The sequence below is a fragment of the Chiloscyllium plagiosum genome, chromosome 8, assembly GCF_004010195.1.
Source record: "Chiloscyllium plagiosum isolate BGI_BamShark_2017 chromosome 8, ASM401019v2, whole genome shotgun sequence".
Taxonomy (NCBI): Eukaryota; Metazoa; Chordata; class Chondrichthyes; order Orectolobiformes; family Hemiscylliidae; genus Chiloscyllium; species Chiloscyllium plagiosum.
The window spans coordinates 106,801,788-106,818,808 of NC_057717.1; the positions used below are offsets into that span (position 1 = coordinate 106,801,788).

The 17,021-nt window shown below is 46.4% G+C and overlaps 3 protein-coding genes across 7 annotated transcripts in view; 2 read left to right on the plus strand and 1 right to left on the minus strand.

The window, feature by feature from the left end:
- The window catches only part of gtf2f1 (general transcription factor IIF, polypeptide 1), a 42,511-nt gene extending 30,456 nt beyond the window's left edge, over positions 1 to 12,055 (plus strand). For 3 of the 5 annotated variants that reach the window (XM_043695061.1, XM_043695065.1, XM_043695062.1), the window contains exon 14: positions 48 to 1,303. In XM_043695061.1, coding sequence (XP_043550996.1) covers positions 48 to 258 — 211 coding nt within the window. In that variant the 3' untranslated portion in view covers positions 259 to 1,303. Of the gene's footprint in view, positions 1 to 47; positions 1,304 to 11,937 lie in introns of those variants that run through there. The other 2 variants (XM_043695063.1, XM_043695064.1) reach the window with 2 other exon arrangements.
- alkbh7 (alkB homolog 7) lies at positions 3,185 to 16,831 on the minus strand. The gene is made up of 5 exons (XM_043695067.1): positions 16,628 to 16,831; positions 15,745 to 15,918; positions 14,039 to 14,163; positions 13,582 to 13,757; positions 3,185 to 3,371 (listed from the first exon to the last, which is right to left on the minus strand). Exons 1-4 carry the CDS (start codon positions 16,808 to 16,810, stop codon positions 13,616 to 13,618), a joined length of 624 nt encoding a protein of 207 aa, XP_043551002.1. The 5' UTR covers positions 16,811 to 16,831; the 3' UTR covers positions 3,185 to 3,371; positions 13,582 to 13,615.
- LOC122552324 (artemin) lies at positions 11,939 to 12,531 on the plus strand. Its single transcript, XM_043695068.1, has one exon. The coding sequence runs from the start codon at positions 12,069 to 12,071 to the stop codon at positions 12,405 to 12,407; it is 339 nt and encodes a 112-aa protein (XP_043551003.1). The 5' UTR covers positions 11,939 to 12,068; the 3' UTR covers positions 12,408 to 12,531.
- Positions 16,832 to 17,021: the final 190 nt, after the last annotated feature.

A 17,021-nucleotide genomic window follows, 5' to 3' on the forward strand; every position in this document is an offset into this window, starting at 1 on the left:
CCCTGGCCATTCCCCCTGCTTCCCCCCCCCCCCCCCCCCCCCCGCAGTGATATCCAGTTGACAGAGGATGCAGTTCGACGGTATCTCACCCGAAAACCCATGACCACCAAGGACCTGCTGAAGAAGTTTCAAACCAAGAAGACGGGACTCAGTAGTGAGCAGACGGTCAATGTCCTGGCACAGATCCTGAAAAAACTCAATCCTGAGCGGAAGATGATTAATGAGAAGATGCACTTCTTCCTGAAGGAAGGGAACTGACACGTGGCCCAGGGTGTGTGTGTATGTAGTTTTTGATTTTGTTCCTGTATATAATGGACTGACCTCTTGCTGTCATTTTGTACAATATGGTAATTGTTATGGTCTGCACTCAGCCTTGTCCTTTCTTCCCTCCTGAGCCCTGGCTTTCAGTCCAACCCTGACTGAAGGGATGAAGGACGAGGGTTTTTTTTTGTGAGGTAGGTTCAATCCACAGCACAGGCAGGCCTTAAACTGGATCAAAATCAGTCTCATTCTGGATGTAGCAGATACTCCTGTGTGGGTGCTGCCTGTTGTTGGAGCCTTACCGTGGGACTTGAGCCATTCAGGACCCGCTTTAGGAAATCCCTCCTGTCAAACAGGCACCAATACCCACAGCAGCTTCACTGGGACAGCCTGGCTTCATATTACACGTGTGACCAGAGTGGCTGACCAGACATAACCAACAGAGAAGCTCCTGGGTAGAATGTGACTGTACAATTCACAGAGTCTCGGAGTACAATATCTCCTGTGACAACGAGACAGTTTGTACGGATTGGGTACCAAGCCTTTAAGTACAGAACTGACTGTAGCAAAAGCCTTTCCATCTGCTGACAACCTTGAAGCACCAGTCATAGCCGGAGATGGGGTGGGGGGGAGAGTGGGGGGGGGGTGCGGACGCGTGCGGGCAGCAATGTTTTGGAAAAGTATCTATGTGGGGGAAGGAAAGACTCAGTACAAACGCACATCAACTCCAGTGGATTACTACACAGCAGGTATGACTGAAGCCTGGGGGCTGGATTGTGGGGCAGAGGGTTGTTGGAGATTTGGTTCAGGATAAGGTGGGAGTGGGGTTGTCAGTGCAAGACCAAAATGAGCAGAATTTTTCCTATCGCTGGAGAGCTCAGTAAAACTAACAATGTAAGTGAGGTGGAATGTGCATTAGGCTGTAACGTTCCCCGGTGTTGGTTCTGTCAAATGTTAAACTTGTTCAGTATCTGTATTTGTTGTGCAATGAATGTAATGGTTCAGGCTCAATACCTTATCCAATAAAACGGCTGCGAGTTTTCATTCGTTTCATCACTGCTGAGGTTCCAGCTGTGGCTACAATAGAGTGACTGGGGGGAGTGTGTCCATGTACGTTGCTGCAATGCAATTGAGACTCTGGCTGGGGAAGACAGCTCGAATTGCTGACAGTATAGACACAACTATCAAATTCAGGAATCCTGAGCAGGAGTCGGGGCGAAGCTGCTACAGTTCCAGCTCTTGATCTCACTGTGGGGGACAGCACTGTTGTAACGTGTTAGGAACAGCCTACATATTAGTGTGATCTCCCTTTAAAGACCAAACTGGCTGGGAGTATTCTGACCTGTCCCACCTGTTCCAGAGGTGGGACATGAAAGCAGATCTTCTAGACCAGAGGTGGGGACACCACCACTGCACCACAAAAGCCCCTCAAGAGCATTCTGAAAGGAAATGAATTGTTTTCCTGACTATGATCTCATCTAGTCCCAAAAACTGCCCATGTGACCTGGGATTGCCATGGGGCTGAACAGCCAAAAAGAAAAAGGACCTAGAACATTAATTACAGTGGGATAGTTAAGCCGTTTTTCCTAATTGGCCATTCAAAATACATGGACAATTTGCATAAAGAGGAAACAAGCTGGGGTTCGCTCCAAATGGAGCAGTTTTGTGTTCGGCAGGTTTGAACACATCCTGGTGTTCAAACAGGTCTCTGAGAATAGAGCCAAGACTGTGTTACTGTCTATCATACTGTTTGGAAGAGGATGGAGTGGCAAACGTGAAGAACAAGGACTCTGGAGTGGAAAATATTCCTTGTTGCTATCTGTTTTGCCAGAGCCCTGCAGACTGTTTCTGGGAGTTGAAGAATTGAGCCTTTGTGGCTTCTGTGCCATTCAGACTGTTGTGATCTAAGAGAGCGATTAATAGACATGCGCCTTGTTGGCAGGGAACAGTATCTGTGAACTGCAGGGGGATCGAGCTGCCGGTCAGTGTGTCTGCTCGCATGTGTAAGTGTGCAGCTGTCTCAGGCAGTGAATCAATGGCCCACAGTCACTGTGCATACACACAGCTAAACCAAAGGATACCACAAACAGTGATGAAATAAATAATTGATTATGGGCAAGTATATTACTAGATTTGGTTGATGGATGAATAGGGAGAGGTTCCTACTGTCATGCAAAGTGAGCTGTGAGATCTTCACTACAGTAGATAATACTGCAGCTGAAAATGTGTTGCTGGAAAAGCGCATTCCTGAAGAAGGGCTTATGCCTGAAACATTGATTCTCCTGTTCCCTGGATGCTGCCTGACCTGCTGCGCTTTTCCAGCAACACATTTTCAGCTCTGATCTCCAGCATGTGCAGACCTCACTTTCTCCTCATAGATAATACTGCATCTCTTTAATAACATTGGTGAAAGATGCTTCCAGTTTAGCACTCCCAGTGCTGTAGTCAGCCTCGATTTTGGGCTGATATGTCTGGTTTGGTACTAGCCCGCAGCCTCCAACATCCTAAGCTAGGAGTAATTAAATTAACCACAATTAATCTTCATGAGAGGGAAAACCAGACACAAGGTCTTCCTTTTATAATTGTTCTTATGTTGACTTTTTGAATAGGACGATGTATTTGGTATGTAGGGTAGGGGTGTGTGCCAGAAGACGACTTTGTGCTGTGAAGTCTCAACATGAGTAGGAGTGTTGACAAGTGAGTTTCTTGAAATGTTTGAGATACCATCTTAATACCAGAGGCTTGCTTCCCGTTAGTGACTGTTTCTGTTCAAAGCATTCCTGAGACTCTGGGTCACCTGAATAGGCGGCTAATGGGCTCCTGTTCTAAGAATTGTGACTGGTTCCACACTTGGTTGCCTGTACATGGTGAGAGATGTTAATCATCCTCACTGCAATCCACACATTGTAAAAAACCAACGGAAGATTTTTCCAATAAATAGATTTATTTGAGGGTTGAAGGGTTTGGGCTGGACAAAACTTGTCATTCTTTTCCAATTTTATTCCTTTGCCGATATTACATTCCAGCTGTCGTGATGTGAGCATCTGGTACATTTCAAAGCACTGGCGGCTTCCTGGCTGCATGTTATCACACTGGGAAGCAATTCCTTTCTGGAAAAACAAAAATATCCAGAGGCTTCACGTTGTTATTTGTCGAAACAAAATACCTTTTCATTTCCTTTACTCCTGGAACAGCTATCTCACATGTAATTGAGGGGGCGCACATCACTCTTATTAGGGTACAGACAAGCACATGTTCACACACACTGACCCTCACTGGGGTACAGCTCCTACATACATGGACTCTTACTGGGGTGCAATCCCACACACACTGACTCTCTCTGGGGTACAGCTCCCACACGCACGCTGATTCTCACTGGGGTACAGCTCCCAAATACACTGACTCTTGCTGGTGTACTTTCCCACACACACTGACTTCACTGGGGTACAGCTCCCACACGCACTCACTCTTGCTGGGGTACAGTCCCACACACTGACTCTCACTGGGGTACAGCTCCCAAATACACTGACTCTTGCTGGGGTACAGTCCCACACTCACTGGAGTATAGTCCCACACCCACAGACTCTAACTGGGATACAGCTCCCACACACACTGACTCCCACTGGAATGCAATCCCACGGGCACACTGATTCTCAATGGGGTACAGTCTCTCACACTGACTCTCGCTGGAGTACAATTTCCCATAAGTTGACCCTCACTTTGGTGTGATGGGATGATTTGTGGTTTCTGGGGATCAGGGAAACCCTTACGTGACCCAGAGGGATGTTGTGTTTGTTTAGGTGTGTCACTGGTGTAGCTGGTCCAACCCTTGCCAAATGTCAGTGAATGGCTCAGGTTTAGTGTGCGCCCATGAGACTGACAGAGTGGCCTGTCTGAGAGCTGGCAATGAAGTATCAGAGTTGATTCATCTCTCTAATCTGCTAACACTGTAATTGTAATTAACCTGTCAATGTCTCCCCCCACTGCCCCCTGTCCCTCGAGTGTCAGATGAGGCTTTATCTCCAGTGTGGTCTGTTTCTGGGTGCAAGTTATAATGTGGGGCTGGAAGAACAGTGTCTGTAATGGACTGGACAGACAGGAAATGTCTAATAAGGAAATCTGTTGATGATGTGCTGATGGCCTTACAGTATTGCTCTGAGTTTGCCAAAGAGCAGGCAGCTGGAATGTTTCAGCTATCAGAGGATTAGCTTGGATTACAAGCTGACACACAGTGACTGTGATGAACAGTATTGACGATTGATGAGTCTGTGCCCTGGTGGTTTGCTTTTTGAAAACTTGTTCTAGTTGGATTCCTGAATAACAGCGATATTTACATTTGCAATTGTTTGCAGCACTCTAAGCAATGATGATGGGATTGTTCGACAGTTACCCTAAACCCTGCTCACTCATAAACTCAGCTATGCGTGGGGTCTGTACCCCAGTGAGAATTAGTATGTGTGTGGAGTCAGTGTGTGTGTGGGAGCTGTACCCCAGTGACAGTGTGTATGTGATTGTACCCCAGTGAGAGTCAGTGTGTGTGTGGGAGTGTACACCAGTGATTGTCAGTGTGTGCATGGGACCTTGTACCCCAGTGAGTCAGTGTGTATGTGGGACTTTGTGCCCCAAAGAGAGTCAGTGGGTGAGAGATTGTACCAGAGTAAGAGTCAGTGTGTGGGGGGCCCATACCCCAGTGATAGTCAATGCGTGTGTGGGGTCTGTGTACTTCTGAGAATCAGTGTATGGGACCTTGTATCCCAGTGAGTGTGTGTGGAACTGTACCCCAGTGAGAGTAGGTGTGTGAGAGAGCTGTACTGTAGTGAGAGTCAGTGTGGGAGCTGTACCCCAGTGACAGTGTGTGAGGGAGCTGTACCTCAGTGACAGTGTGTGTGGGAGCTGTACCCCAGTGTTCAGTATGTATGTGATTGTACCCCAGTGAGAGTCAGTGTGTGTGGGAGTGTACACCAGTGAGAGTCAGTGTGTGTGGGATTGTACCCCAGTGAGAGTCAGTATGTGATTGTACCCCAGTGACAGTCAGTGTGTGTGGGATTGTACCCCAGTGAGAGTCAGCCTGTGTGGGATTGTACCCAGAGAGAGACAGTATGTGATTGTACCCCAATGACAGTCAGTGTGTGTGCAGGATTGTACCCCGGTGATAGTCGGTGTGTGTGGGATTGTACCCCGGTGACAGTCGGTGTGTGTGGGATTGTACCCCAGTGACAGTCGGTGTGTGCAGGATTGTACCCCGGTGACAGTCGGTGTGTGTGGGATTGTACCCCAGTGACAGTCGGTGTGTGTGGGATTGTACCCCAATGACAGTCAGTGCATTTGTGATTGTACCCCAGTGAGAGTCGGTGTGTGGGATTGTACCCCAGTGAGAGTCGGTGTGTGGGATTGTACCCCAGTGAGAGTCAGTGTGTGTGGGAGCTGTACTCTAGTGAGAGTTAGTGTGTGTAGGGGACTGTACCCCAGAGACAGTCAGTGTATGTGTGGGAGAGCTTTGTCCCCCGGTGAGAGAGAGAGTGTGTGTGTGTGCGCACGGGGTGGGGCTCCGTTCCCCAGTGAGAGCGCGTGTGTGTAACCTGTACCCCAGCAAGAGTTGGTGTGTGTGTCTGGTACCTCAGTTAAAGTTGGAGATTGACTCTGACTCTCACTGTGGTTACTATGTGTGTGTGTCTGTACTACAGCGAGAGTTCGTGCCTAGCAAAGCTCTACCCCACTGAGAATCTGAGTTTTTGATTTAGTTTCCTGTCTCTGTCATACTAGTTAGTTTCCTGGTTTCTGTCTGCTCCTTCAAGGTCTGTTTCTGCTTCTTCAGTCCATACATCACCAGGTGTGTGACAGCACCTGGAATGTCTGTGTCTGGGAGTCTCTGCCTGCTGTGGATCAGACCTGAGAATAGTCTGTGCCCCATTGCTGTGTTACACAGAGGTCACTGCTTCACATAACACCTCTGCTGCAATGACTGACCAGACTACGGGTACCTTAATTGGTTTAGAATGATTTTTGCTGTCACTGATCCTCCTGCCTGCAGTGTTTAACTGCCTCTACCCCGTTGCTGTTTTCTGCATATTTGCAGCTTGTGGATCAGGTGCTGCCTCTTTGCTGGAACACGCACTGGAGGAGCCTCATCAATCAGGTTCTTGGTGTAGACAACAGTCTGTAGACAGGTTTTGTGAAGCTGAGGATTGAACACACATGGTCATCCTGTGCTCAGATTCTGCCACAACTGACCACAGGACTCAGCAAAATATGTTCGTCCTTCACCTGATTTATGGAGATTCCAGTATTTATAGATTCGGTATTTTCCAATTTGGCTATAATCAGAATTCCTTCCATTCCTCTCAGTTTTCCTGCATTTTTGTGGGTTGGCAGAGATTTTCCTGGTTGTGATTGGAGTGGGGATGATATTGATTACTCACTTGAAGTCTGATGTTGTTCAATAATTGAGGGGAAATTCATTTTACTATAAAAATTAATAATAATAAAATTGGGATGGGAAGAAGGGGTGAAAAAATAAACAATTGATTGCCTCTTTATTTCAGTAAAACTTAGCCCAGAAAGGAATGTAAAAATAGAATCAAAGGATTCCTACGGTACGGAAAGAGATCATTTGGCCCATTGAGTCTGCACTGACCACTTGAAGAACATCACACCTAGACGAAGCCTCCTGTACTATCACCATAACCTCACAGGTACCATGGCCAATCCACTCTAACCTGCATATCTTTGGATTGTGGGAGGAATCCCACGCAGACACAGGGACAATGTGCAAATTCCACACACACGGTGGGTGGCATCGAACCTGTGATGCAACAATGCTAATATCACCCTTCACAAATTTGAAAGGATTCAATGGTTAGCAACAAATGAGGCGAGAGTATGGATTTTCAAAAGTAAGAGTACACACATGGTTACGTGATTGTGCAGACATGTGGGTGTGAGAGAATGAAGCTGGTGATGATCTCTTCCTTAGTATTATCTTCTGGCAATCCCTGTTTACCCTCTCTCCATCCTCAGCTTGTTTAATTGCCCCATCTGTTATGACTCTGAACAGCAGAGTCCTCTGTCACCACCTCTAGCCCCTTCCTATCTGGGTAACCTCCTCCAGCCCCCTACACGTCTCCCTTTCTGTTACATCTTCCAGCCTCTACAACCTTCCCTATCTCTCCCCTCCTCCAGCCCCTAACTCCCTCCCTATCTCTGTAACCTCCTCAGCCCCCTACACCTCACCCTATCTCTATACCTTGCTCCAGCCCCTACACTCCTCCCTATCTCTGTAACCTCCTTCAGCCCTTACATACTTCCCTATCTCTGTAATTTCCCTCTCTCCTGGTTTCTTGTATAGCCTGATTTTCTCACTCTGTCACTGACTCAAAACACTGAAAGTGCCTCTTGATCATGTGTTGCTTTAAAGTACTGTTTAAAACCCATCTCTTTGTCACCGTTCCTAAGACAGCCCCATCTATTGGATGTTAGTCTTTGAAGCTCCTGATTAAATGGCAGGTCACTGACAAGTGTGAGAGACTGCAGTCCCAGCTCCATTTACACTGAGAATGAACACTGTTGGTTATTATTTCTTGTGAATTCTGTGCAAGTGAAGGTGAATCATTGTCATTTTGACCATCCAAATGTAAAACACTTGTCCAGGCTCAACTGCCACATAGTGTTTAACTCCAGGGACTGTGATTTATGAAGGCTGTGCCAGGAAGGTTCCTTAGAGTGTCATGTGAATGAGGGACTTTGGTCACATGGAGAGTTTGGAGAAGGGGAAATTTGATGGAGTTTTTCCAAAATTATGAAGTGTTTAAGGTAAACCAAGGGAAATTATTTCCTTTGGTCACCTCTCAATGACCAGAGGGTAAAGGAACCAGAGGTGATGAGAGAAAACCTTTGTAGCAAGTGGTGAGAATTTGGCAAGTGCTACTTGATACGTCGTGGATTCAGGAGTAAATTTCAAAACAAAATTGGTCAGAGACTTCATGGGAACAAACATTTCAGGAAATGGATAAAAGATGAGTTTGGAATGAGCTAATTGGCTTGCTGTGTGAACAGGGGGATTGAGTGGCACTGTGCTACTCGCTGACTCCTGTCACTCTGAAGAGATAGATTGTCTTTACTGATAGGGAGGTGGCATCTCGTCTCTAAGTGGGAATTACCTAAGATCAGCTTGTGAAATCAAAGTCCTTCAGCAGCTTGTCCCTTTTCAGTGAATAAGGCAAACAGAAATGTGTCACTGAAAGACGTTTCCATTCTTGAATTTTATCAGAAAATCTAGCACTGGAATACACAGACTCAATGTGATTCAAGCTTCAGTATGTTTGTGTGTGTATATCTCTTTGAATGGTCTGTTTATATGTCCGTGTGTGAATATGTCTGTCTGATCTGTATCTCTGGAAAAGGAGGATTTAACTATCACTGGTTCCTCACAGCTTAGTCAAAGCTGGGTATACAAGGCAAATCTTTACAGCAGGTGTGACTGGAGAGTCCATCATTTTAGTCATTGAGTCAGATTGGATAGTGATTGTTTCAGCGGAGAATGATCTGATGGTTAATTGACTCTTGGGTAATGACTGCTCGCTGGTCTGTGGAAAGAATGTGCTGTGAGCTGAGAAATCCTGCTCCTTCAGTTAAAATTCCATTGAAAGTATCCTGACAAGGAATGTTCCAAGTCATTTTAAGATGTGGCTGAGGAGCTGTGTATCACTGGGTTTTAATTCTCTTGTCATGATTCCCTTTCTCTCGCTGCGATCTGCACAGCCAAGGCTAAGGTCCCAGAGGTTGATATGAGGATCCTGATTTGAGCTATCTGGTGCTGGCCTCCTCCACTGATTCTGGTCCGTCTGGGATACTCTGTGACATATTTGCATCTGTTGATGTGCAACTCCCGCTGGATGACCATATTTCTTATCTATGATTTGCGTTTGGGGAATAGACAATACCAATACAATACTCCTCCCAGCCCGTGGGGACAAATCAATCCTGCCACAAACTGTGGAGCTGAGATGGGGGCTGCGCTGTGGCCTCGAAAGCCCCACAGTGGCCTCTCCGAGGTGTCTCTGGCTGGCAGTACCTGCTTTGCATCTGTTCTGAGTGGGGGTGAGGTCACCTCACAGGTGGAAACTTTCTTTCTTACCCAGGAACAATGATTTGTGTGGGGATTAAGCAGAGAAAGCTCACTGCAGGATTTACAAAGACAGTCTGCAGGAATACACCAAGAAAATTTAACAAAACATTTCAATGTGGCAGATATCAAACACACATTGTGTGAAAGATGTACATCGGAGAAATGTCTCCGACTGTACCTACCAAAGCCGTCTGTGCCACCTCCCCTGCTGCTAAGTGTCTCCCCCGCCTCCATGTGTGTCTTCTGTCCCCTCCCATGTTTCTGTCTACCTGATCTCACATGTGCTTGTTCTAAGACTAATATTCTCCCAGGTTCAATCCAGTCCTGACCTGACACTGATTTCCTGGATCAGGCAGCATACCTGCCCCCACCACCTCCCTGACCTGTGATGGGGGTTTTTGATAATGCTACCAGGGATTCAACAGCTTGCTGACAATCGTTGATTCACTGGGTATCCAGTTGTGAGAAAGTGACCCCAGTAAAATCCAGAGCTGAGGGAGGATGGTCACAAAACAATTCCATTATCCAACAGTCTATCCCAGTCCGTTCACTATCTGTGAAAGACTTCAAAATACTCTTAGATATTCTGTGATATTTTTGATATTCTTTATGAGGACTGGCTGTCACTGCCTAGGCCAACATTTGTTACCTATTCCAAATTGCAGGGCTGCAATCTATGTGTTAGACCCACAAAACTGTTGGGGGGAGATTTAGGATTTTGACCTAATGTCAGTGATGTATTTTCCAAATCAGGAGTGTAGCTTGGAGAGAACTAGATGGAAATGTTCCCATATATTTGCTGCCCTTGTCCTTCTGGAGAGTAGCAGACACATATTTGGAAGGGACTGCTTAGGGAGCCTTGATGAATTTCTGCAGTGTATCTTAATATATGGTATACACTGCTGCTAATATTCTTGTGGTGGACAGAATCAACAACTGACACCACATCCAGGAGCAATCAGGCTGCTTTGTCCTGGACAATATTGAGCTTGAGTATTTTTGGAGCTGCAGTCAGCCAAGCAAGTGTTCCATCACTCTCCTGACTGGTACTTTGTCAATAATGGACTGGCTTTGGAAACTGAGGAGGTGAGTTACTCGCTGTAAGATTCCTAGCCTCTGACCTACTCTTGTCGCAGTATTTGGATGGCTAGTCCAATTCAGTTTCTGAATGTTGGGAGTGAGGGATTCAGCAATGGTAATGCAAATTAAATATCGAGAGATGATGGTTAGGTTCTCTCTTATTGGAGATCGTCATTGTTTCACACTTGTGTGGTGCAAATGTTACGTGCTACTTGTCAGCCCAAACCTGGATACTGTCCAGGTCTCACCACAGTCTTGCTGCAGTATCTTTGATAAGTCTGGTATACAGAACACTATCAGTGCTGATGAGATTAGTTTGGGTTATAGGATGAAGACGCTAGAAATGACATATAAATACACAATGTTATTTCAAAAACAAGTGTTTTCCCACAGCCACTGTGTAGTAAAGTTTAGGAATAGCCCAGACAGGAGAGAGAGAGCATGAAGCCACAGTCACCAACCCCATACCCCACCTCAACCCCCAACTGACGATTGGTGGGGTAGTATTGCCCTGTGGGATTGTCGCTTCTGGTCCCTGCAGGTACAGCTCCAATGCACCTGATAAATCATTAGCAGGGAGGTCGGCTGAGTTTTGCTCACACTCAACATCGTTCCTGCAATACTCTGAGGTATTTGGACCAGCTGATACCGGGCAGCTCACTGGCTAGTCATGCCAGGAATGTCGTATGAAATATGTCAGTGAGAGGATGCAGATTTGCTTTAAATACTCCAATTCACCCATTCCATCACAAACATCCTGCAACAGCGAACGAAGAACCACCGAAATTAAAATTCAATCAAGAATTTGGAGTGGACAATCCAGCAGTCCCTCGGTCGCCCTAGTATTTTTTTGGGAGGCAAGTGAATTTCCAAACGCTCGACTGAATCATGACATTCCCTGTGCTGGTGGCAATTTTAATCATTTTTCATGTTGATCTGTCAGTGGAACAACCTCTGGACACCAATGATCCACCTCAGCATCTGCCAGGTAAGTGAAAAAGAAGAGAGAATACTCTCTCACTCTGACTGATTAACTTCAGTCAGCCCACTTGCCTGCATCTGCAGCAGTGACTATGAATGGAGTTAGTGAACCTATAAAATACTTGACCCCCCCCATACAGATTGAGTAAAATCCAAATCAGCTTTAGCTTGGAGGGCAGTGAGTTTGTTTTTTCACACAGGGCCTTAATACCTGGGGCTATGGAGGGTCGAAGTCAGGTTTCACCCTCTACATGTGCACTGTCAATGGCACAATCAAGAAATGCCCATGGTCTGGCCTCATGGGGAAGGGATGGCCACAGCAGAGATCCCAGCTGCTGGCCAGTCTAGTTCTTTGCAGTTTCTCTTGGTGAATGTGTTGGGGGAAGGGAAGACGTTTGTATTTTCAGAACTGATGACACAACCGCTGCTCCCAAATCTAACCATTTCCTACATTTGTTGAAAGGAAAATTAAATGATATTTCTTCCCTCAGGGAGAAGGCCTGACCTCCCAAGAACATCCACCACAAGCTCAGGTGGAGAATTCACAATTTCGCCACTACCCACATCAGACTCCCCACTCGAACCTCAGTCAAACCCAGGAAGAGCGAGGAGAAAACGGAAAATGTCAGTGATGAGGAAAGGCGAGGAGTGGGAGGACAGGAACTGCAGACTTCGCGCCATCCAGTTGCGTGTTCAGGATCTGGGGCTCGGTTACCAGTCAGATGAAATCGTCCTCTTCAAGTACTGCAGTGGAAGCTGCCCCCTGGCCAGGACCAACCATGACCTGACCCTTTCGCTGCTGCTTAGGAAAACCGGCCTCCTCAGCACATCACAGGAGAAGATTGTCAGTGACCCGTGCTGTCGCCCCACTCAGTTCAAGGACGTCACCTTTCTGGACATTAACAATCACTGGCACACAGTGGAAAAGCTCTCAGCCTCTGAGTGCAGCTGCATTGGGTAATCATTTGAGCATGGGGCAGGGGTGGGGCAAAGAGACAAAAATCCCAGCACAACCTAGACTGAAACAGAGGGAAAATCCATACCTTGCTTGGCGGCAGAGGGGGTTATGATGGGGGAAGGACAGGAGAGAGGGGGAGGGAAAGAGAGAGAGAGACGGAGAGAAATGTGGAGAGTTGTAACAACATGCAGTTTATATGGTATCAATGAATTGGGCAAGACTTCAAAGCTGAGCTCAGGCAAGTGAAAATTTTGGTGTTGTGGGGGGGAACAAGTAGGGAAGGAGGGAAGAATATTTTAGAGACTTGTAAGTGCTTTGGACAGTGAAGCTCCTCTTATTGACACTTCTTCTAGATATTTTAATCAACCTGTTCAGAAATGTTATGACACACCTCTTGAACTTGAACCTGGGCTGATCACAGCATCTCAACAGCCTTCCTTTTCTCCTTCTACGCTACTCTCCCTCTCCATCATTTGCTTGTGCTGTTTATTTCTCCCTGCGATCTGTCCAAATCCTCACCTCATTCACACTCCGAGTTTTGCCTCCATTCTAGCTGTTACATACTAATATCTCAGTGCTGTGAGGGTGACTAGTGCTGCCTTTGGCAAAGAAATACCAGCCAGGTAAGGTGATAGGTTCACCAGTTTCATCAGCTCAGAGTTTGCTTGTGGTCTACTGTCACTAGAAGTTTCATGTCTGGTTATATTTATCCCAACATTTAGATTTTGCAAACTTGTAAAGTAGGGCATTCTGGGTGTGTGGGGCAAGGTTCTGGCTCTTAAAAATTAGTCTTTTGCTGTTCCAGGTGTTCAACATGTTATAACAGTGATGTGTGCATTTATACTTAAAGCAGTTTTGAGTCTGAAAAGATTTCTATTTGACTAATAGTGACAACAAGGTGATGTTGGGATTAATTCTTGGTGACGGTTTGTGCAACCAGAAATATTTATGTAGCTAAATTATTTATTTATTTTAAAGATTCTGCTGTTGCAAATGCTTCGATTTATCTAATGTTCAAATAAAAAGTGAAATGAAGTCACAAAGCCCTGATTACAGTATGTGATTGAGAGAGAGAGAGAGAGACAGAGACAAAAAGCAGAAAATAGCCTAAAAGAACCTCAAGATGCACAAATGGAAGTCTGCTTCATTTATGCAAGATTAAATCAGTGCAGATTACCAAATACGTTCTCTTGGGACAAAGCCCCGGGGGATCAGTCTGGCCCTGATCCTGGTTCATTGGGCAGGTTCCTACAAATGATTGAAATTCTCCGTCCACGAGGCACCTTCTCTCCCCCAAAAAATGACTGTTCATCTGGCAGGATTTGGTGGCTGAATCGGTAACGGGCCTCTCCCCTGAAACATACACACAATACTAATGAAGGAAGATGGAAAGAGTAGTGACAGACTGTTACAGTTGATATTTACACTCCTGGGCAAGAGAGCTTGGAGTTCTCCCCTCCCTCCCAGGGTACTGAGGCAAGCTTGATCTGTTAGGTTACCGTGAAAAGAGCAAAGAGAAGATAAGATAGGTCATCCCCAAATCCACTGAGTGAATCAAAGCAGTGACGATTGAGTAAAGATACACTAAGGCAAGTTGCCTTCCAATGAGAGCCTCTGATTCTTTGTAATCTCACCTCAGAATGTAGGCAGTATGTTGCTGTAGCAGTAAATCCACTTGATCCACATCACTGTCTTCACTCAACAAGCGCATCACGCATCCTGACAACAGGCATAAACCAGCAATTGTATCTCCACAGAACTATATGAACAAGAGAGAGGCAACTGCATAAGGCACAGACCTCCTAAAGTCAGACTCTCCTGCTCCCACCCTCCCCTTACCCAGACCATGGACAGACAGATTATGCAGTCTGTCTTTGGGACCATCTTACTCCGCTATTTCAAATTTACTTATTAGAACATGTGACAAATTCAAAATTCAATGATGGGGACATACACAAAATAGATACAGTTTAGTTGGAAGAGTGAGAAGAGTTAATAAGGCTGGAGCTGTTTTCCCTGGGACGGAGGCCAAGGGGTGACCTTATAGAGTTTACAAAGTCATGAAGGGCGAGGATAGGGTGAACAGGCAAGGTCTTTTTCCAAGGGTAAGGGAGTGCAAAACTAGTGGGCATGGTTCGAAGGTAAGAAGTTTGTTCGAACTGTCATAAAATCAAGGATTCTACATGACATTTTAACAGAAGCACAGAGTGTAAAAGAGAAACTAAATGGTATGTCAGGCTTTGGGGTGGAGATAAACACATTACCATTAAGAGAAATAAGATATCCAAAGCCAGAGCTCCCTGGATGACAAAAACACAGGTGAAAATAAAACATTGAAACTACATCTATTAGCAAACACTAAAAGTAGGCAAAATTTAAAGTAGAGTGCATGAAAAATGGAAAAAAGGCAAACACAGTGAAAGAAAAGAACAGTTCTCGTTTAAAGTTTAAAGATAACTCAACAAATGGTAACATGATTGGGAACCACAAAAAATGATAAAATTTCATTTTTATTTGTAAAAAGAAAAGCTGAAATCAATGGGAATCAAGAAAAACTCTCCAACTGAGTTATAACTAGCAGAAAAGATTATTATGATTGCTGGAGGCCTCTCGTCCCAAAACCAAAAAAAAAATCACTGCAGGAATTGCTTAGAATTACAACAAACTTGTTCAGAAAACAGAAAAAAATGGGATGAAAAGGGACTGTTTAGCAGACTTCAGAACAATAGAGGCATATGATGACATGGACAGATAGAGGGAGGATTCCAATGAATATGTACAACCCTGAAGTTAATTATGTAGGAAAGACAGAATGGGTGTGGAGCAATAAATACAAGCAAGGAAATCATAAAGAAACCTTCTTTCTTTAAAAAGACTAGTTAGGCTTCAACTGGACTATTGTTGCTAATTCTGGAAACTTCAGGAAGGATGTCAAGATCTTTACAGAGCATGATATAAATGATGGGAGAGAAGCTAGGATTTTTTTCCATTGACCAGGGAAATTTCAGGGATGGGTGTGGAAGATTTGATAGACATGTTCAAAACTGGTTTCTGCTAGTGTACTGGCGGCGATACTCAGGTGGAAGGTGGGGTAAGTATTTAGAAAAAAGTAGATTTAGGGAGTATGGAAAAAACAGAGAGGCGACTTGAGGGAATAAATTTTAGGCAGACACTTCTGATGATCTGCAGTTGATTGTAAGGGTGACAGAAACAGGTACTGTGACATTGAAGTGAGAAATGGTTAAATACTTGATAAGTAGAAAACTGCAGGGGACCCAACACATAATCTATGATTTCACTTAGTAATGCACCAACATTAATAGTTGCCTCTGTTACTAACCTTCACACTGTCCACATGAGCTTTGATGAATCCAGTTTTCTCAAGATCAAGCACATGTACCATTGAGAGTTGGGGGACCCCTGGGGGAAACGCAACATCTCGCAGTCGTTGCAAGACAGATTCGCTCTGTTCACTCCAATGTGATTTCTCAATCTCACGATATCCATGGATTGCCTGATGGCCAACAATGATAAAAAAAATCCATTAAAATCAAGAACAATTCAACGTGACGTCCTGCTACCAGGCTGAAGGGCTGCTGGCCCTCAGGTGCTACCTGACCCACTGTGCTTTTCCAGCGCCACACTTTCCAACTCTGACTCTGCAGCATCTGGAGTCTCCACATTCCGAAAGAGAGTAAACACAACCCACAAACCCAGTCCGTATGTAAGGTGACTGAGACATGTGCATACTGACTGAGGTGAGTGCTGAGGGAGTGCCGCACTGTCGGAGGGTCAGTGCTGAGTGAGTGGGCACTGTCCGTGGGTCAGTGCTGAGGGAGTGGGCCCTGTCCGTGGGTCAGTGCTGAGGGAGTGCCGCACTGTCCGTGGGTCAGTGCTGAGGGAGTGCCGCACTGTCGGAGGGTCAGTGCTGAGGGACTGGGCCCTGTCGGAGGGTCAGTGCTGAGGGAGTGGGCACTGTCCGTGGGTCAGTGCTGAGGGAGCGCCGCACTGTCAGAGGGTCAGTGCTGAGGGAGTGGGCACTGTCGGAGGGTCAGTGCTGAGGGACTGGGCACTGTCCGTGGGTCAGTGCTGAGGGAGTGGGCACTGTCCGTGGGTCAGTGCTGAGGGAGTGGGCACTGTCCGAGGGTCAGTGCTGAGGGGGCGCCGGTCCGGTCCAGTGGGGCCTGCTCTGCCTGTCCCTCAGGCCCCGGAGTGTCCCAGACCTGGTCCCAGTGATCCCTCTGGTACTGCCTGCGGCGAAGACCGGGTTCGACGTCCCGGAGAAGAGCGTCCTCCTCGGGGCCGCTGATAAACCGCGGCCGGAGCTCGAGCCCGCCGCCGCGTGACAGCCGCTCGAGCAGCTCGGGGCTGGAGGCCCGGATGAGCGGGAAGGCCGCGCGCAGCATAGCACTGGGCACGCGCAATGACCTCCCGCTCACCCCTGACCCTTCACCTGCTGCTGCATTAACCTTCAGTTCTCATTATCCTTCAATACCCGCCAAAGCCAGACATGTTCCTGACTGCCAGCTCATTAACCCCCCACCCCCACATCAACCTCTCTCCATTAACCCCCCACCCCCCCACATTCCAGATTAAATAATTATTGTCGGAACGTCG

Bases quoted from the DNA above. Each gene is read 5' to 3' on its own strand.
- alkbh7 (XM_043695067.1), bottom strand. From the start codon at position 16,810: ATGCTGCGCGCGGCCTTCCCGCTCATCCGGGCCTCCAGCCCCGAGCTG. The intron at 14,164-15,744 runs GTTAGTAACAGA...TTGTTCATATAG, and splicing joins CTCATGTGGACAGTGTGAAG to TTCTGTGGAGATACAATTGC. The intron at 13,758-14,038 runs GTGAGATTACAA...TGTATGTTTCAG, and splicing joins CATACTGCCTACATTCTGAG to GGGAGAGGCCCGTTACCGAT.
- LOC122552324 (XM_043695068.1), top strand. From the start codon at position 12,069: ATGTCAGTGATGAGGAAAGGCGAGGAGTGGGAGGACAGGAACTGCAGA.